Raw genomic sequence first — 21,904 nt, forward strand, 5'->3', positions numbered from 1 at the left:
TTGACAGTTTCGTAAAGAAAAAGAAAATCTTCTTTGTATCTATTAAATTTAATGAATTGACAAAAAAACATTACAGGCAGAGTTAATTACAATACTATCAACAAGATTTACTCAAAATAACCACCATTAGCATCGATCACAGCTTCAATTCTGCTTCAGAACCTCGAACAAGCTGATGCTACAGTCTCCCTGGGAAGGGCCGCAAAAACTGTTTTAATTTTATCCATTAACTGGGCTTTTGTATTACTGGAAGTGCGATTGGTGTCTTTTTCAACTGCGCCCCATACAAAATAATCCATGGGGTTAAGGTCTGGGGAGTTTGGAGGCCAAACATTTGGACTGGTGAAGTCGTAGAAATTTTCAGACAACCATTTTTGACTTTTCCCAGAGGTGTGGCAAGGGGCCGAATCCTGCTGCCATACATACGGCCTACCATTGCCTACCCTTGTTATCCAGGGCTTGACTACAGTTAGCAACTCCACGAACAAAGCCCGAATTCCAATGCCAGGGTTCTTCAACACCTGTTCCTGCAGATTTGCGAGGAATTCTGCTGTACGAACGCAATCAGATCGTCTGCTAGGGATCTTTCTTCTTGCTACATCGTCGTAGTCACCATTGCAAGTCTCTAGTTCATGCCTGATTGTTTTTACTGTATTCAGGGAGCATTGGGCAGCAGTCGTAATATCCTTATTTTGATGGCGGGCACGAATCATCATGATACAAGTTATTCTCTTCCATGATTCAGGTGGGTTCCAGCTATCCATCCTTTCTGACATCTTGTATGTGAATGAAGAAGGGTCCAAACTTTTAAATGAAGAGAAGTGTGTGTTAATACATGTAACTTACGGAAAAATATAATTAATTATAAATATGTCAAATTTATCCCGAACACCCTGTATATCCATGGTAATTAATTCTTTCTTTCTATACTAGATGAGAATATCTAATGTCCATATTTTCAACAAAAAAAAATATTCAGAAATTGAAAAACTGCTAAAAGAGTCATTGATAATATACATTATTTTGTATTCTACTGGCAAACTTTTTCTGTAAATTAAAAAAAAAAAGCCTTCGCTTATATAAGAAAAAGGAATCTTTTCAAATCTGAGCTACTTTCTCTACTTATTAACTGTTGTTTTACTTGGGTGAAGTAAATTTTATTGGCCACAATAACAGAAAACAGTAAATGTCAACTTGGAATGATGGAGTCATATGAGAAGTGATATATTAATAAGCTCTTCATTCCCCAAACTAAGATTATAGCTAGGTTTTTGTTTTCTTTTTTTAAAAATAAAAAATATCTTCCGTATGTTTAAAATGAGAGAATGACGCAAGTTACATATATACACATATAGGAATTTTATTATTTGAAATCTTTGTTACTCTCACTGCAAATAGAGTAAGATTTTTTGACTTATTTTTTTTTAAATCCCATAATCCCATTTCCTAAACAAAATAAGAGTCTAGCATGATTAAGGGGAGAAAAGATAGTTTACATTTTTTTTATTATATTGTTATCAAATAGTTAAAAATAAATAATAACAAATAATGTAAGAGAACACAAAACTCTTCTTCTTAGATGCTAGTCTTCAAACAATACTTCAATGAGCCCAACTAAGCTAGTGGAAACCCTATCCCCTCATATTATTACTAGCATCACTAGATTTCTATAGAATCACAACTGTGGAAGATCCTCACTATGAAACAGTGTTCAACAAACTACATCTTAAACTAATTTATTGTTTTTGTGCTCGACACACTATCAGGATATCGCATTCCATTCACCTTTTACTCCAAATCAAAAAAACCTACTTATCACTGCCTCGTTCATAACCATCATCATTATCATCATCAAATTCCTGCCATGTACCCTCAAGGGGTGTACAGGATATGATAGTACTACATGAAAAAAATTACATCATTACTAACTTCCTATCTACAATTTTCCTCCAAATCAGTCTGTTACTTGTCAAGACTCCAACATTATCAGATCTTATATTTCTATCATCTAAGGCACTTTGTACCATATCAATCCACCTATATCTTGGTCTTCCTCTGGGTCGATTTACTGATAACCTGGCAGAGAACACTTGTTTTGCTAATCTTTCCTTGCCTATTCTGTTTAAGTGACCATACCACCTGAGATTAGCTCTGCTAATGCATTCCTGGATGCTGACAATGTCAAGTTCTTTCCTAATATCCTCGTTTTTAATATGATATTGCCATTGATGCCATCTGTTCACGCCCATAATCTTTCTCAGGACTCTCATATCTGCGGTCTGTAGTCTTTGGTCAAGTGTTTTACTTCTGACGCAGCTCTCAGATCCATAAGTTAAAACTGGTTTGAACACTGTCTTGTATACAGCTAATTTAGTGTTCTGACTAATTTCTCTTATTCCAAATGAATTTATTCAATTGATTTCCCACCAAACCAGCTTTGCTGATTCTGTTGTCTATTTCTATATTTAATATACCATCTTCAGTAAAAATCGTGCCTAAGTAGCTGAAATGTTTCACTTGTTCCACAGGTTCTCCATTCACAACACAGTTAACATTTTCAATGATTCTGCCTATTTTCATTGTCTTTGTCTTTTTATTGCTGACTTTCATACATATCTATTACAACAGCTATTCAATTTAGTCAGAGAATCTTGCAGACTTGTAGCAGATTTATTTAGAAGTATAACATCATCCGCATACAGCAAAGAGCTGACATTAACATCTCCAATTTTGATATCATGTTTAATACCACTTTCCTTCATAATGTGATCCATATAGATAATGAATAACAGAGGGGATAATGTACATCCTTGTCTCACTCCATATTTAACATTAAACCATCTCCCTGTATTTCCTTCAATTCTAACTGCTGACTTACAACTCAAATAAAGACTAAGTATTGCTTGATATAATGCCCCATTGACACCATATAACTGCAGTGTATTGAATAGCTTCTGTCTTGGCACCTTGTCATATGCCTTTTCCAAATCGACAAAACTTAAATACAGATCTTTGTTATATTCCCATGCTTTCTCGACAATTTGTCGTAAAGTGAAGATATGATCCTGACAGCCTCTATTTGGCCTGAATCCAGCTTGTTCTTCACGAAGCTTTTCTTCCACAATTCTTCTCAACCATTTCTCAAGTATACTTGCATAGATCTTGCCAGGAACACTCAGTAGGGAAATACCTCTGTAATTCTCACATTCAGTTTTATTTCTCTTTTTATATATGGGTACTATGAGAGCTCTACTCCAATCATCAGGAATTCGTCCCTCTGTCCAGGCTTTCTGAACTATGCAGTGCAGCCACTGTAAGACTCTTATACCACCATACTTCAGCATATCTGTCGAATATCATCTACTCCTGCTGCCTTTCCACATTTCAAGCCTTTGATGGCTTTTTCCTACTTCAAGTATGGATATGTATTCCTGACTGCATGTCTGGTCAGTGTTTTTTACCACTGTGCTGTCATCACTGCTTGTTTCATTTAGCAGTTTTTCAAAGTAATTACTCCATACTTCAAGGATATCTTTTTCTCCTGTTTTCATGTCACCTTTATCATCTCTAACTCCTTTTACAGCACTCTTTCCTCCATTCTTAAGATTCTTCAACAACCTCCAGAATATTTTGCTACCTTCTTGATATTTATTTTCTATATTCTTGCCAAAGTCCTTCCATGACTTTTGTTTAGCTAGTTTTACACAGTGTTTAGCATTCTTGCATTTGTGTCTATATTCTCTAAGAGCACAAGCTGACTTATTTGACAGGAACTTTTGATATGCTTTCTTCTTTTCCTTCACGGTCTCTTTAACTTCCTGTGTCCACCAGGGAGTTCTGATTTTTTTATCCTTGCAGACAACCTCACCACATGCCTCTCTGGCAGAATCAATCAATGTTTTCTTCAGAGTTTGCCACTGAATCTCCAAGGTTTGATTCCTGTTCTCAAACTCTTTCATTTTTTCTTCAATAAGCTTTGTGTATTTCAGTCTGCAGTTCACATCTGAGAGCTGCTCAACTTTTATTCGCTTTAAAACTTTCTTACATGTTATTCTTTTCAATATGAAATTCAATTTTATCCTGCTCAAGACTAAATAGTGATCACTTCCAATTTCAAATCCTCTGTACTCTGGTGTCTTGCACCAGGGAGAAAACATCACTATCAACAATAACATAGTCAATGAGACTTTTCTTATTCCTAGCTTCTTCTCTCCATGTGAATTTGTACACATTTTTATGTTGGAACATGGTTTGTTCATAACCCTTCATGAAAAATCTCTTATGCATGGCTACTTTAGTAGAAATGCTGAACCAACTTATACATCAAAATCATTTCCCGTCCTATTCCTGCTATCTACTTCTGACAAACCAGGTTTTGTATACACAAAACAAACTGCCTGGATAATACTCACAATCAATTCTCAGATGGATCAGAAGGTTAAATAAGATAGATGTGAAATGGATGAATGAAGAGATTAAGCATGTAATACAGAGAAAAAAAGCATTATGGAGGCAGCATAAGAGAAGTTAGTAATAACCAGTTCCATGAGGATTACAAAGACCAGCAAGGAGGGCAATTTGGTTAGTAAGAGTAGCAAAAACGAAATATGAGCAGCAGTTAGCTAATGAAGACAAAAAGAATCCTAGGGAGTTCCTACAATATGTAGCCAGCAAAAAAAAAAAAAAAAAAAGAATGATTATGGAAAAATGGTATAAGAACAACCACTGCAGAAGATAGTGAAGATACTTAATGAGCAGTTCATAAAGATCTTTCGTCCTTGTGAATGTGACATCATAGAGAGATTGGAAGCAGTTGAAAGGAGAGACTGACTGTAAGTGAAGAAGAGATGTATCACCACATATTCTGAAGGAATGTGCCAGGGAGTTGACATCTGCCTTGACATATTTTTTAATATGAGTCTTGCACTGAGTCAAGTTCCAAAGGAGTAGAAGGATACCAAGATTGTGCTGCTTCATAAGGGAGGATAGAACTCAAGCCTCAAATTATAGGCCTATCTGTGTGTCAGGTGTGGTGTTGGAGAAGCTGGTGAGTACCAAGATCCAGAATTGGGTTGACAGCAATGGTATTATCTTTGATGGACAGCATGGATTTGCTAAAGACAGGTCATGTTTTAGTAATCTACTTACTTATTACAATAAAATGACTGCTTCCTTGGACAGAGGAGAAGGATACACAGTAATATACTTAGATTTTGCAAAGGCTTTTGATGAGTTTTAAATCGCAAAGGCAATTTATCATGAGTACCTCATGATAAATTGATAGTCAAACTAGAGTAGATGGGGTTGGATATTAGAGTAGTGCACTGGATCGGAGACTGGCTATCTGATAGGCATATTAGCAAGTTGTGTATGGGGGAGCAATATCCTGGGAAAGGAAAGTCACTACTGGTGTACCTCAGGAGTCTGTTTTAGGGCCATTACTGTTTAACTTGAATGTTAGTGATATTGGCAAAGATTTGGATGCAAATATTCAAATAAAAATCACAAATTTAAGTTCATGTCTCTAATTCATTGGACTGCATCCAGGGTAGCCTGGAACAGGTCTGTCAATGTGCCATTAAAACTCCGCAGTGGGCGGTTTTGGATAATGTGATTGATGGTATGTTGATCAGCACCACAGCCACATGTTGGGAATTGATGCAAGCCCCACTTGTACATCATGGTAGCACATCTGGCATGGCCTGTTCTCAGGTGGTTGAATGTGCTCCATTGTCGTCTAGGCAGGTCAAAGCCAGAGGTCTCTGTTGTGGGGTCTGTAATGAGGTGGTCTTTTTTTATTGTTGACCTTAAGCCAACAATTCTTCCATTCAGTTTCAGAAGAATATGTATCTGGTTGCAGAACTTTAAGCAAATAGGTGGCAGATTTTGGAGGTCCTCATGGATGGGTAAGTTGTTAGCGGCAGCTTTCCTCCTTTTGTCTGGTGGCACGATGTTAGAGAGTGTTGGTAGTCATTCAAAAGGTATAGACTTTATGCAACCTGTGATAATATAATTCTCATGGTATCGTTAAGTTGCACATCGACCTTGCTGACATGGTGACTCGAATATTACACTGGAGCACAGTATTCTGCACAAGAGTACACTAGGGCATGGGCAGCAGATTTTAAAATGTTGGTTCCTGCCCCCCAGCTTAAACACACAAGCTCCCTGATGATATTATTCCTAGTTTTTAGCTTTTGGCAGACATTTTCCAGGTGTTTCCTGAAGGTTAAAGATTGATCTAAGGTGACTCCGAGAAATTTTGGGTTGGGGTTATGCTTCAAAGTTTCTCCTTTGAATGAGACCTTCAGCTGTTTATCAGCTTGATGATTGTTCAAGTGAAATGTGCAAACTTCAGTTTTAGAAGGATTTGGGCAGAGATGCCATTTGATGTAATAGTTGTACAGAACTTCAAGGTCAGAACTGAGCACAATCTCAGCCTCTTTCAGGTGTTTAGTCTGAGTTGCCGATGCCAGATCGTCTGCGTATGCAAACTTTCAGGATGAGGTTTGTAGCATGTCACTAATATATAAATTAAAGAGGAGTGGAGCTAGCACAGAGCCCTGTAGTATTCCATTTTTTAGTACTTTAAAAGGGACTATTTTCACCATTCAAGTTGTACCTTGAATTTGCGCTTTGATGTCATTTTCTTTAGGATGTTAATCTTGTGGCAATAGTGGATAAGGATCTGAAATTTATGAGACACATTGCCAAAATTGTGAGGACAACATACAGAATCCTGGGAATCATGCAGAGGACACTGACTTGTAGAAGTAAGGAAATTCTTGTTCCATTGTATAAGGCTTACGTTAGGAAATACATGGGCTACTGTGGACAGATTTGGTCACCTGATTTTGAAAAGGATGAAAAGCTGTTGGAAAAGGTCCAAAAGTGACTGACTAAGGTAGTTTCTGATCTCTGGAATGTTGAATATGAGGAAAGGTTGAGAAGATGCAATTTACAGAGTCTAGTGGATAGGAGGAAGAGGGGTGATATGATATAGACCTACAAGTTAGTAAGGGGTTGTCATAGAATCAATGTTGGAGAGGTTTTACAGAAAACAGTGGGAGATCAGGGTAGAACCAGAGGTCATCCCTGGCAGCTGCATAAGGAGGGTGTGAGCAGGGGAGTAAGAAGCAGGTATTTTGCATGCAGAGATGTGAATGATTGGAATGCCTTGCCTGAGAGTGTGGTGTCTGCATAGGAATTTGAGCATGTTTAAGGCAAGGTATGATAAGCTGTGTGTATGAAAAAAGGACCTCCTAGATGAATCTTTGAATCCATGGGGTCTTAGGATAATAATAATTATAATAATAACATCAATCTGGACTTACAAGCTGTAGTTGCTATTTTGACTGTAATTCCAACTAATGCTTAATTTTCTCGTACACAGCTAGGAAGATGTCATTCCTCAATCTTTCTTCATATTAACATTCCAAAGACACAAAACTACTTCACTCAGCTTTCTCTGAATCCTTTCCAAAATCTCTTCATCTCCTCAAAATTAATGACCAAATCTGAATACAGAGTCCAAATTTACTTGAACAAGACCTTGTATACTGGAATTATGACTTCTTTATTTCAAGTCAAAATCCTCATCATTGACATATTTGTTGTTCTGTCTTCACTTCTTCCTATTATGGATCTCAGTTGGCCTGGTTATAAAACAGGTACATTATCCACTCAGCCAAATGTAGGTTCAAAACCCATCCTATATATGGATGTTTGCAAATGTCTATAGGTACATGAATTTGATTGCCCAGTGTAAGACTGCCAACCACACTTAATGTGGGTATGAAATGGCTGGAAATGTGTTCACTGTTTAGTCTCTAGAGCAGGATTTCCAGATTATTATGTCGCGGGGAAAATGAGTGCATGTTTGAAAGAGAAGAAAGGTGTGAAAGAGTGCAAAAAATTTTTTAAAAATCAGTAAAAAAAGAAAACGAGTGATGTGAAAACCATAACGGATGTTAAAAAGAATGAAAGTGAAGTGAGAGAGTGCCGGAAGGAAATGAAATTGAGAGAATGGATGAAACCGGAAATGGTGTGATGTAAGAATCGAAAGTGGAAAATGTCGAAAGAATGAATGATAGTGAAAGTTGGATGAATGTTGGACTGAAAGTACGGAAATTCAGAAGGATGAATGAGAATGAAAGTGAAAAGAGGGGGTCAAGAGTTAGAAAATTAGAAAGATTGAATGATAGAGAGAATGTGACATGAGATTTGGAAGTTGAATTGGACTGGATGAGGCAAGAGATGAAATGGATGTGGAATGAAATTAAGAAAATTCGGAAAAAAACAATTAACACAAATCATAATGGCACAAAAGAGTTAACGAAAGATGAACAAGTGGCGTTGTATGGTGACTCCATTATTAAAGATGTGCTGGATGCAGGGTATTTTTTCACGCGGTAAGATAAGTAGAGTGATTGAGGCATTGGATTGAGGAGGGAGCGAGCAAAGGAATTGATGGTTTTAATAGGTATGAATGATTTGACAGAGGACAAAGAGCATCAGAATGGATATCAGGAAGTTGCTTAGAAGGATAAAAGAGAATAGTGTGACAGGGAGGGTAGCCAACATGTTGCCTAGGTATGACTGTGGTGAGATGAGGCAGAGAGCAAGGATTATGAATGATATGCTGGCTGAAATGTGTGAGGAGAGGGGAGAGAGGAGTTATGGTGTGAGTCACTTGGAGAGAGACTGCTGCAGGAAGGTAGAGAAGTGAGTATGGAGAATAAATCAGATCAAGTGAGAAGTGATGTGGAAGAGCAGGAGAGTAAGACAGGAGAGATTGTAGAGGTGGATATGAATGGGGAAGTGAGTGGTATGAGTATAGAAAAATGAGAGAATGGGTAAGCAAGAGTATTTCCCTATACATCGTTTTGACTTTTTGTAGTATTGTTGGTGTGAATTGAGAGGGACGGCAAACTCAGGGACCATCCCGGGAGGCAACTGTTCTAGAAACAAGGCAGATGAAATGGTTGCACTAATTGCATCTGTTCACCCAAAGGTTGTTAGATTAAGTGAGACATGGTTGGAAGAGGATGGCATCCTGACAGGAATAGAGATGGAAGAGTATGATGTATTTCGTGAGGATAGAAGGGTAAAAAGGGAGGGAGAATGCTATTGATGATAGAGAAAGCGTTGTGTCCATACAAAGTAGAGATGCACGAGGGAAATAGTGCCAGTGGTTTTGAGGCAGTATAGTGTGAAACAGAGGTGAATGGAATCAAATACTTGGTGGGATGTTGTTATAGACCAGGTAATGTGGATGGTGGTGATAATGAAATGTATAACCAAATTAGCCAAGCAAATAAGAAAAGAATGATCATTATGGGCGATTTTAATTATGACAATATAGACTGGAATGATGAGATAGCAACTGGAAGTAAAGAAAATGAGTTTCTCGAGTTTTTGAGGGATAACCACCTCAGACAGTATGTAACAGAGGCCATGCAAGAATTGAGGGTCTTGGATTTGGTCATCTCATCAGAGGATGTAATTATAAATGAGGTGTCAAATCATCCACTAATTGGTGAGAGCGACCATGAGGTGACTACCTGGGTGATTGCCAGTAGTGCGAGGACCCCTGTGAGAAAAGGGTATATGTGGAACTACAAGGAGAGTGATTATGAAGAGCTCAGGAGACAGCTTGCAGGTGTAGCATGGAATGAGGAATTAGCTGGAAAAGAGAAAATTAGCTGCAGCTTGGGGGATTTTCAAAAACTATCTAGTAGATGCAATGTCGAAATGTATTCCAAGGGTGAGAAAGTTAAATAAGGTAGGTGTGAGATGGATGAATAAAGAGATTAAGAATGCAATACAGAGAAAAAAGGGCATTGTGGAGGCAGCATAAGAGAAGCGGAAATAACCAATTCCATGAGGTCTACAAAGACCAAGCAAGCACGGTGACTTGGTTGGTGAGGGTAGCTAAAGAGATGTATGAACAGCAGTTAGCTAATGAAGCCAAAAAGAATCCTAAGGAGTTCTTTCGATATGTAGCTAGCAAAAGAAAGAATGATTATGGAAGGATGACATTGATTGGTGAAAATGGTATAAAGACAGCTGTTACAAAATGTGTGGTGGAGATACTTAATGAGCAATTCATAAAGGTCTTTCAATCTTGTGAATGTGACTTCATGGAGAGATTGAGAGCAGTTGATGATGTGGAGGAGAGACTGACTGTAAGTGAGCAAGAGGTGTATGGGGGAGTTGAGTAAACTAGATGTTAATAAGGCTGTGGGACTTGATAATATATCACCGCGTATTCTGAAGGAATGTGCAACAGAGTTGACACCTGCCTTGACATAATTTTTTTAATGCGAGTCTTGCACTCGGTCAAGTTCCTAAGGAGTGGACGGAGGGCAAGATTGTGCCACTTCATAAAGGAGGTGATCGAACTTAAGTATCAAACTATAGGCCTATATGTGTGTCAAGTGTTGTGGTTAAGTTGTTGGAGAAGCTTGTGAGAACTAGGATCTAGAAATGGATTGACAACAATGGTATTATCTTTGATGGACAGCATGGATTTGCTAAAGGGAAGTCGTGTTTTAGTAATCTATTTACTTATTACAATAAAGTGACTGCTTCCTTATACAGTGGAGAAGGATACACAGTAATATACTTGGATTTCGCAAAGGCTTTTGATAGAGTACCTCACGATAAGTTGACAGTCAAACTAGATCAGATGGGGTTGGATATGAGATTAGTGCATTGGATTGGAGACTACTATCTGATAGGTATCGACAAGTTGTGTATGGGGAAGTGATATCCTGGAAAAGTAAAGTTACTAGTGGAGTGCTTCAAGGGGTCTGTTTTAGGGTCATTACTGTTTAACTTGTATATCAATGATATTGGTGAAGATTTAGATGGAAATATTCAGTTGTTTGCAGATGATGCAAAGTTGGGACGAATCATGAAGTGTAGAGAAGATGTTGTGGCCTTATAAGAAGACTTGAATAAATTGAGTGATTGGGCACGGAAATGGGAATATGAGTTCAATGTTGCAAAATGTAAGGTTTTAAAATTTGGAAAACAAAGATGGGATGCAGAATTTATGCTTGATGAGGATATATTGTTGGAGGTGGAGGAAATAAGAGATCTGGGAGTGATACTGGATAAGAATCTGAAATTTAGGGGACACATAGCCAAAATTGTCAAGACAACACAAAAGCTTCTGGGAATGATGCAGAGGACACTGACTTGTAGAAGTAGGGAGATTCTTGTTGTGTTGTATAAGGCTTTGATTAGGCCACACATGGACTATTGTGCCAGATTTGGTCACCTGGTTTTCAGAAGGATGAAGAGATGTTGGAAAAGGTCCAAAAGCGACTGACTAAGGTCTGATCTCTGAAATGTCGAGCATTAGGAAAGATTGAGAAGATGTAATTTGCAGAGTCTGGTGGACAGGAGGAAGAGGGGAGATATGATAGAGACCTGCAAGTTGGTAAGGGGTCATTATAGGATTAATGGTGGAGAAGTTCTACAGAAAATAGTAGGAGATAGGGGGAAGAACCAGAGGTCATCCCCGGAAACTGTATAAAGAGGGTGTGAGTAGGGGAGTGAGAGGCAAATTTTTTTCGTGCACAGTTGTAAATGATTGAAATGCCTTGCCTGAGAGTGTGATGTCTGCAAGTCGTTTGAGTGTGTTTAAGACACGGTATAATGAGCTGTGTGTGTGTGATAAAAGGACCTCCCAAATAAGTCTTTGAATCCATGAGGTCTTGGGGTAATAATAATAATAATTATTATTAAAACTTAGTTCATCCCCCCAGTGCTAATACTACTTGAACTAGAGGTTTAGAACCTCATGTGGGTGGGATTTTCTGAAGTTGCCTATTCTGGTATTTTTCCATCTCATTCTTGGTCTTCCTGCAATCAACTGTTATCCATTCGGCTCAAGTTCCATATTCAGTTTTTTATATATAATTAATCAAGTTAGTTTATGGTTTTATATCATTATTATTTTTTATTTCTTTTTTGTAATCAATGTTTCACTTCGAAAGAGCAATGAATGATATAGAGAGCACTATATAATTTGATTCACTTATGTGTATCTATGTTATATTATTTATTTGATTATTAATACAAATATAACTCATAGAGAGAATGCCCTTACTATATATAAATTATGTGAAGAAAAATAAAGCATTTAAAATAAAAGACTTATATTTGATAAATATCGTGGCATGTCATCAGAGTGAACACACAAAAAGTACAGTTACATGAGGCATGAATGGAATGAAAAAAAATGTTACAAAATTCATTCTTTCTGCCATCTTTACTTCTCAGCCTTTGCTGAGTATGTTTTGCAAGCTCAAACTAACATAATCAAAGCACTTTTATAATGCTAGCTTGAGCTGGCAAAATGTCAGTATGTAAATAATTAATTTAGCAATATATTTACTTTCATTCCCATTCCACACAGTTTTTGTTCCACAAGGTTAGACTTGAATCACTCTTTCTATCGCTCTCCATCAATAACATGATACTATGTAAGGAACCTGTGGAAAAAAAATTAAACATGGCAAATAGGAAATGGAGTGCAAGGCTCCATTAAAAATTCTGACAGTTTATAAGTAGGATAACTGACTCAATTCACTGGACATAAAGGAATACTAAGGAATCCATTAAAATGACCTCAGTTCCCCCCCCCCCCCCCCCCGACTATATTCAGGTGTGCTGCTAACAATGGCGATTTGAATTAACAATTTCCATGTCTTCAATCAAATACCAGTTCTGGCATCTAAAATACACATATACCTGCTCATAATAATTGCTAATATACTAATCTCTTACTAATAAATTCCAATCTGTTTTTTTTTTTTTAGACACCCCGGAAATGTGCTTCTTTCACAAAATGAACAGTGGTACCCAACTGATAATTTTTTAAAAAAGGAATTTTCTTTTACATTTTTGATAATACTCAAAACCTCTACACAAAAACTGAATTTACACTTCGCATCAAATAGCCATCTAACCTTCCTTGGTATCCTTATGCCACAAACTCAAATACCAGTTCTGGCATCTAAAATACACATATACCTGCTCATAATAATTGCTAATATACTAATCTCTTACTAATAAATTCCAATCTGTTTTTTTTTTTTTTAGACACCCTGGAAGTGTGCTTCTTTCACAAAATGAACAGTGGTACCCAACTGATAATTTTTTAAAAAAGGAATTTTCTTTTACATTTTTGATAATACTCAAAACCTCTACACAAAAACTGAATTTACACTTCGCATCAAATAGCCATCTAACCTTCCTTGGTATCCTTATGCCACAAACTAACTATCTTATTCAGTTTAGCCATTATTTCTCTTCTAAATAACTATTAACTCTCAGAAAGTCTCAAAGTTATATCCCAAATCAGCTGATTCAAAATATTAAATTTCATTTAGAAGAATATAAATTAATCACTGATTACTTTCTCTTGTTATATATTCTTTTTCTCCATAGCAGATGTAAACATTTGTGGATGACTGGATTAGTGAGATATATCCCAATAACTTTTCTGAGTCTCATAAAGCATACATATTATTATTATCCTAAGACCCATGGAGTCAAAGACTCATCTGGGAGGTCCCCTCTGTCATCCAGACAGTTCATCTTTATGCCTATACCATGCCTTAAACACATTCAAAGTGTCTGTAGAAGACACATTCTCAGGCAATGCATTCCAATAATTCACAACTCTCCATGCAATAAACCTGCTTCTCACTCCCTTGCTCACACCCTCCTTCCATGAGGGTGACCAGGGATGACCTCTTTTTCTCCTCAATCTTCCATTTTATGAAAAACCTCTTCAGTATTAATCCTATAACAATCCCTTACCAACTCATACATCTCCATCACATCACCCCTCTTCCTCCATTAGACTCTGCAAATTGCATCATCTCGACCTTTCTTCATATTCAACATTCAAGAGATCAGAAACTATTTTAGTCAATCACCTTTGGATCCTCTCCAACATCCCTTCATCCTTTTCAAAAATATGTCAACTGTGCACAGTAGTCCATATGTGGCCTACTTCTACAAGTCAGTGTCCTCCGCATTATTCCCAGAAGCCTTTGTGTGGTCTTGACAATTTTGGCTATGTGTCCCCTAAATTTCAGATCCTTATCCACCATCACCCCCAGACCTCTTATTTCCTCCACCTCCAACAATATATCCTCACCAAGCATAAATTCTGCATCCCATCTTTGTTTTCCAAATTTTAAAACCTTACATTTTGCAACACTGAACTGGTATTCCCACTCCTGTGTCCATTCACTCAGTCTATTCAAGTCTTCTTGTAAGGCCACATCTGCTCTACTCCTCATAGTTTGTCCCAACTTAAAAAATTTGAATTAATATCCCCCATTCAAATCTTCCCCAATATCATTAACATACAGGTTAAACTACAATGGCCCTAAAACATCGCCCCTGAGGCATACCAATAGTGACTTTCCTCTTCTGGGATATTGCTCCCCCCATACGCAACTTGTTGATACTTATTAGACAGCCAATCTCCAATCCAATGAACCAGTGTAATATCAAACCCCATCCACTCTAGATTGACCATCAACTTATCATGTCGTAATCTCTTAAAAGCCTTTGCAAAATAAGTTATATTGTGTATCCATCTCCCACCTCTAATGCTGCTGTAAAAGGTATTTATTAAATAACTTTATATATAAATACCTTTATATGTATATATATATAAAACCAGGTTTAAAATTGCTTGGTATTTTTTAACATATATATATATATAAGCTAAACATTACCCTAAACACTATTCCATACAACATACAAATTGCATTATAAAAGTATGAAAAAAATAAAAATCCATATAACAAGAAAAATAAAAATTAATTATTACTTACAACTGTTCAAATATTTTATCCACTTCATGTCTCCCTGTTATTTGTCGATAAAAAGTGAAGAACACTTCAAAACTTAATTTTTCAGGATTAAATGAATCATTCTATTAATAAAGAAACATCATATGATAATAAGAAAAGACAATGTTAAAATAAACACTTTTTTAATAAGCCACTAACATTACTAAGTACATAATAAATAAAACTGGCAACACAAGCATTTTGTTGATAAGCTAAGGAAACAGTCTGTTGTAAATAAAGAAAGAATCATCCTATTCTATCATAACAAAAGGCATTAAAATCCATATTATTATTATTTTTAAATTCTGGGTAGTATCTATTCTGGCTTTTTAAAATGACAGTGAGAGATGATGACCAGAGTGCTAAGGCTCTGGACTTACCATTCCTGTTTTTTTTTTTTGTGTTACATTAATGAAACCACTGAGAAATCTGAAGCAGAATGATTTAAACAGAATGATCTGATAACTTTGAGAATAATGACTTGAAGAATAATTACTTGAGCTAAAACGATTATCAGCTGTATATTACACTAATGGGAACAGCAAAAACTGATGATAATATGGATTTGAAAGTGTACTAAAGATTACTCGGATGTCCTTTAAGATGCTCATATGATGTGAATGAGTTGAATACTGAGGTGAATGAGTAATACACCCTATTGAGATAGATAAACTGAAGTTTGTGTGTTGATATGTGGAAAAGAGAGGATGTGAAAGTTGTTTAAGTTATTGAAGGGACAGTGGAGGCTATAAATATGAAAGCCTATGGAAAACAAGGTAATAGTGTAGTAAATCAGATTGTGTCCCCATGGTCAAGAAGTCAAACAAGGCAGGCGTTAGATGGATGAGCAGTAGTATCAAGCTTGATCTGCAAAAAAATAAAATGTTATGGAGAATTTACAAGGATAAAGGTGATCAGTACACCCATGAGCAGTACAAGGCTCAAGCTAGGAAGGTTACCAGCATAGTAAGAAAAGCTAAATTAGATTATGAGAAGACCTTAGCCAAAGAGATCAAGGGTAATCTCAAAGAGTTCTTCTGCTATGTGGCAAGTAAAAGGAAGAATGACTTCAGAAGGATAACTTTAGTGGGTGCTGATGGTATTGAGGTGACAAAATCAGATGTAATAGTCGAGTTACTGAGTGATCACTTTTCAAAAGTCTATCACCCAAGTGAGCATATCTCTGTACCTGTAGCAATAACTAATGTGAGAATTGAAGCTAAGAAATCAGAGGTATTTAATATATTGCAAAATTTAAATGCAAACACTGCTGTAGGTTTAGATGGAATATCAGCTCGGGTGTTGCGTGAATGTGCAAATGAATTGTCAACCCCTCTTACCTGGATATTTAATTTAAGTTTGAACTCTGGTATGGTCCCTAGGGAGTGGAAGTTAGGCAAAGTGGTTCCTTTGCATAAAGGTGGCTCTAAAACTGCGGTATTGAATTACAGACCAATCACCATCTCAGGAGTAGTGGTAAAAGTATTGGAAAAGTTGGTTAAAGACAAAATTCAAGAATGGGTGGATCAGGATATGATACTCTATAGAGGCCAACTTGGTTTTGTTAAAGGTAGATCCTGCCTTAGCAATCTATTAACTTTTTTCAAAATAGAATGACATCTGAGTTGGACAAAGGAACTGGCTACACAGTGGTATACTTCTGGATTTTGCTAAGGCTTTTTTTTTTATTATTATTATTATTATTTGACACCTCCAGGGAGTCCAAAGACTCATCGAGGGAGAGTGTGCCAACAGCATCGAACGATTCGTCCCCATCCAACTACTAACCTTGACAGGACCACTAACTTTTGACAGGATACCCCATGAAACACTGTTACGCAAATTAGAGTAGATGGGAATAGATACTAAATTGGTGATATGGATAGGAGAATGGCTCAGGGAGAGATACCAGAAGGTGGTGTATGGATAAGCTGAGTCCAGGATGAGGCAGGTGACCAATGGTGTGCCTCAGGGCTCTGTGCTTGGACCATTGTTGTTTAATTTGTATATAAATGATATAGGAAATAGCTTAAAGAGAGATATTCAGTTGTTTGCTGATGATGCAAAGTTGGATAGCGCAATAAAAAATCAAGCTGATGTTGAAAGTTTCAGGTTGATTTAAATAAGCCGGAAGAATGGGCAAAAGGTAATGGATGTCAGTTCAATGTGGAAAAGTGTAAAGTCATGCATTTTGGAATTAAAAGATTACCAGCTGTGTACTACATTGATGGAACAGTACTCCAAGAGATTGATGAGGCTAGGGATTTAGGGGTGTTGGTAGATAGGGAGATGAAGTCCAGGGGACACATTGCTAAGGTGTCCAAGATTGGACATAGGATTACTCGTTGTTGAGGAACACACTGACACCCAGAGATAAAGAGGTTATTATTCCCCTTTATAAAGCATTGATACTTCCACATTTGGATTACTGTGCTCAAGTCTGGTCAGCTGGATTCCTTGGAGATGTGGAGGCTGTGGAGAGGGTTCAGAGAAGAGTGTGATTAACAAGGGTGTCAGAACAAGGTTTTTTGCCTGGAGGGTGGTGAATGAGTGGAATTCATTGCCTGACTTAGTTGTGAGCTCTTCATCTGTAAATGAATTCAAGAAGAGATATGACAGATATTGTTTTGCTAGTTTGGTCTCCCGCGATGAGTCCACTGACTTATTACGGGTATCTCACAATGGAGATACCCGTAATAATAATAATAAAGTATGGGAATATCACATTTTTTGTTTGAAGAATGAAGAGTGGAATGAGGTTACTAGATGTAGCTGTGAGTGCATGTGAATGAATTTAAGGAGCAGTAAATAAATATTGCATGAATAATATCAGTGTAGAGTTCCTTCATCTTCAGATGATTCTATCCATGAAAGAGGTCTAATTACATGGTAGATGGGCTAATCATTAGATAACCCAGAAACTCTGATCTAGAGACTAAACAGTGAATTTTCCAACCTACTTCAGTCCTTCAGTCCAATAAAATAAGATGTGGTCTCAGACTGGGAAATGAAATTCATTCACAAACATCCATGCCCACAATGGGATTCAAACGACAACCCATTGGTGGAAGAGTGGATGAGCTATCCACTTGACCAAATAGGCTTAGATAATGATCATGATAATAACAATAATACCTGTTAGTCAGCTACTGTCACAAACCTTTTTGTGACATTGAAAAGTTAAGAGTATTGTATGGAAAGCTAAATCGAAATACAAAAGGAAATTGACTGCACAGGCTAAAGACAATCCAAAAGAATCTTATTGTGACACTGCAAACAAACAAAAGAATAAGTGTGAAACGATAATTTGACTGAATGCATTCAATGAATCAATTCTGAAGAATATGGTATTCTTCAGAATCGAGGATAACTGTGGCATTTCTTTTATCTGACAGCAAAATTATTATATTTCTGTTCTTTTTTACATTTCTAATAGCTTGTCATTCAGCTGAAGAAATGTTATCTGTTGGAGGTTTTGCATTATTAATAATAAAAATGGAAAAAGCTACTTCACTTCTTCCTACTCATTTGGCTAAACTTCTTCGTATTGAATCCATTTTTATTATTAATAATGCAAAACCTCCAACAGATAACATTTCTTCAGCTGAATGACAAGCTATTAGAAATCGAAAAAAGAACAGAAATATAATAATTTGCAGACAGATAAAGGAAATGCCACAGTTATCCTCAATTCTGAAGAATACCTAGTAAGATGCTTCCACTACTTGAAAATGACACATATTCAATATTACAGGAAGATCCAACACGTGAACTACAAAACTGTACTAACAATTTACTACAGTATACAAGTGAACTTCCTTGCAATGTACGTCTTTCTCTACGCTCCCTACATCCACTTATACCACGTATTTATGGAGTCCCGAAAATACATAAAGAAAACATTCCTCTTCGCCCAATTGTGGAAGGTATTGACTCTCCAACCTACAAGCTATCAAAACATCTTGCAAAATACCTCAAGTCTTTCTCTAATAAGTCTTCATCGTTCATCAACAACACCATAGACTTTGTATCACATATAAAAGATATATCCATCAACGAGAATGATATTATAGCCAGTTTAGATATTATTTCATTATTTACAAATGTACCAACTGAAGAAGTATTAATATTACTAAAGGATAAATTATCCAAAAAAATGTTTGCTTTATTAAAGCATTGCGTTCAATCTGACTACTTCCAATATCAAGACACCATCTATAAACAGAACCAGTGCTTGGCGATGGGGAACCCTTTATCCCCTATTCTGGCGAATATTTACCTTGAAGACTTCGAAACAAAAGCTATATCGTCCTCTGTGTTTAAACCAAAAGTTTGGAAGCGTTATGTAGATGACATTTTTATTATATGGAGTCACAGCAAAAACTCTCTCATGGATTTTCTTCATCATCTCAATAACCAACATCCAAATATAAAATTCACAGCTGAACTAGAACATGAAAACTCCCTATCATTCCTGGATATAAAACTCTCATGCTGCTCTGGAAAATTTAGAATCTCTATGTACAGAAAACCAACGCACACTAATAGATATCTTCACAATCTTTTTCATCATTTTCCACCACAAAAACTCGGAACTATTTCCACCTTGGCTCACAGAACACGCTCTCTTTTAAACGATGAACTTCAAAAAGAAATTAATCACCTCTCACATGCAGGGCCAGCGGAAGCGGGCATGCAGAGCATGCGGGTGCCAGGACACAGGTCATAAGTTCATTTTTAACAAACAAAATTTTTATCATACAAACAAAAAATTCTTAGAATGATCAATATTAAAATAAATAAGGCCGGATGCACAGAATAAAAATTTTTAAAAAATTGTATATTGCCGGCTGTTTACAATTTTGCAGCGAGAGCAGGCTCAATGCTTGCCTCCAGAATCTAAAGTGAAACGGTGAACGATTTTTATGCGCAGAAACGAATTTTCATACAAAATATTTGTTGCTACATAACCAGTCATATGGTACTGTAAAAACTCGATTGTAGCTTAAATATTCCAAGGCACATTACATTCGATTGTTTACTTAGGTTAAGTCCCATGTGAAATTTTATTAAAAATAAACTTTGTTTGTCTCTGTATAGTTTGTTTTAGATGTTATTGTAAATAACACTCTGGAAGTTAACTGCATGCACTGCTTTAATAAGAATATGTTAAAGTGTTAAAAACAAAGTCAATGTTTATATCGCCGAAGCTGCATGTAATAGATCTACATGGCGGCATTAGAAAGAATGTTATTAAAATTTGTTTGTATGAGAAAGGCTTGCAGGCTCTAAGTGTAAACATCTGCTAAGTCAGTCAGAAAGGTCCAAACAACTTTCTGATGACCGGCAACTTAGAATTAAAAGAAAGCGGAAGAGAACAAAAGGCGTGCCGAACTTGAAACTTAAGATGAAAGAATCATACTGATTCTTTGGGGGTTACCAAACTTCATGCAAGGTCTCAGAGGAGGTATAATAAAAAAGGGACTGAAGCAAACAGAAGGGGCTGCATGGATCCAGAGATTGCTGCAGAAGTAGAGGGGGGGGCCCAGTTCCAGAGATGTCCACAGAGAGACAGGAGAGGCTGCCCAGTTCCAGACACTGTCAAAGAGGAAGCAGCTTGGTTCCAGACATTGCTAAAGCTGCCCGATTCCAGACGTTGCCGAAGAGAGACAGAGCTGCTCAGTTCCAGACATCATCAGAGAGCATCCCAGATCCAGACGTTGGTTGAGAGAGGAGTTTTCCGTTTCAAGAAAGGAGCTTCTCAGATTGAGACGTCGTTAGAGAGAAAAGACTTCTAGGCCACAGACAGGACTTTCAAATTGCCAAAAGGAGAAGTCCCAAACGCTGTACAAGAGAAAAGTTTCCAGTCCAGAGCGATCCTGATTGACAGTTGACAACAGTTTCATTTTTCTTGGAGGTAGCATTTTCAGTTTCTTAGAGGCGGCAATTGAAGTTACTTGAGACAGCAGTTGTCCAGGCATTTTCGGCGAGCCCAAGTAGAGGAGAAAAGACGAGTCAAATTTCCCAAAGTACCTTCGCTTGTAAGTTTTTCTTTTGGCCATGGGAGAATAACATTTTTTTCCGGAACTGTACGAGTCCCGCTACATTCCCAATTAATATAGCCAAAGCCAAGATTCCAGATGAAGATCTGAAATGAAAGAATTGCCATAGAACTTTTAGTGAAAGACTTGACTAATTCTGAGATACAGAGCCTTTGTAAGTTCAAAACTTTTATATAATTAATCTTATAGTTGTATTAGAAAGACTTTTAAGATATATGTTTAATGTTTAATAAGGTTAAGAAGTGTCCTTAAGAAGAAGCAATCAGCATGTTAGAAGCTGATATCAAATTCGTAAAGATAACTTAACAGAGAGATTTAGGTAACCTCTTTGCGAGTAAGCTTGGAGTTTAATAAGTAAAATTTGTAAACTGAGAGTAGATAATGTTTTGTGTTAAAGAAAGTATTTTAAAGTTGAAGAAAAAAGGTTCTAAATTTTGCTAAAGACTTTTTATAGAAGGATAGAGAAAGCAATCTCCCTAATGTTTAAATTCTTGTACATTTCATAGTAATGTAAATAAATGTTATTTGACTTTCTTGTAAACATAGCACGTAATAATATAAACAGAGAAAGTGTTTATATTATTACGTGCTATGAGAAAAAGTGCGCACAGCTACATTAGAATAATGGAGAATAAAGTATAAAGTAAAGAAAAAAGACATCACAAGTAATTAATAAAAATTACAAGTATACAAATTTAAAATAATAATAAAATTTTACAATGTCGCAGTAATGACAGCATAGTAACAGTAGACTTATAACAGTACGCATCTCAATAGGCCACTGACAGTAGCGCACTGCGGACTATTGTTTCGTCTCTGTCGTGTTGTGAAATAATTTCTTGTGGGTATAAAATAAAAATGGAATCAAAAATTAAAAAAAAGTTATCTGGTGCACAAAATCATAAGCATCATGCTGCAAAAGAAGCTGATATTAAGAAACAAACTGGGGCTCTT

General features: G+C 36.7%; 1 protein-coding gene across 3 annotated transcripts in view; it reads right to left on the reverse strand.

The window, feature by feature from the left end:
* Window positions 1-21,904, reverse strand: part of LOC150101407 (1-phosphatidylinositol 4,5-bisphosphate phosphodiesterase classes I and II-like) — a 965,056-nt gene that overhangs the window by 583,154 nt on the left and 359,998 nt on the right. For 2 of the 3 annotated variants that reach the window (XM_090400892.1, XM_090400891.1), the window contains exon 1: window positions 14,871-14,903. Coding sequence is in view for 1 of the 3 variants with exons in the window: in XM_090400893.1 (XP_090257019.1) it covers window positions 14,871-14,971 (101 nt within the window). In the remaining 2 variants the exon portion in view is untranslated. Of the gene's footprint in view, window positions 1-14,870; window positions 14,972-21,904 lie in introns of those variants that run through there. The other variant, XM_090400893.1, reaches the window with a different exon arrangement.

Source organism: Typopeltis vanoorti, chromosome 11 (genome assembly GCF_054136105.1).
Source record: "Typopeltis vanoorti isolate ZY-2024b chromosome 11, IOZ_Tvanoo_1.0, whole genome shotgun sequence".
NCBI classification, from domain to species: Eukaryota; Metazoa; Arthropoda; class Arachnida; order Uropygi; family Thelyphonidae; genus Typopeltis; species Typopeltis vanoorti.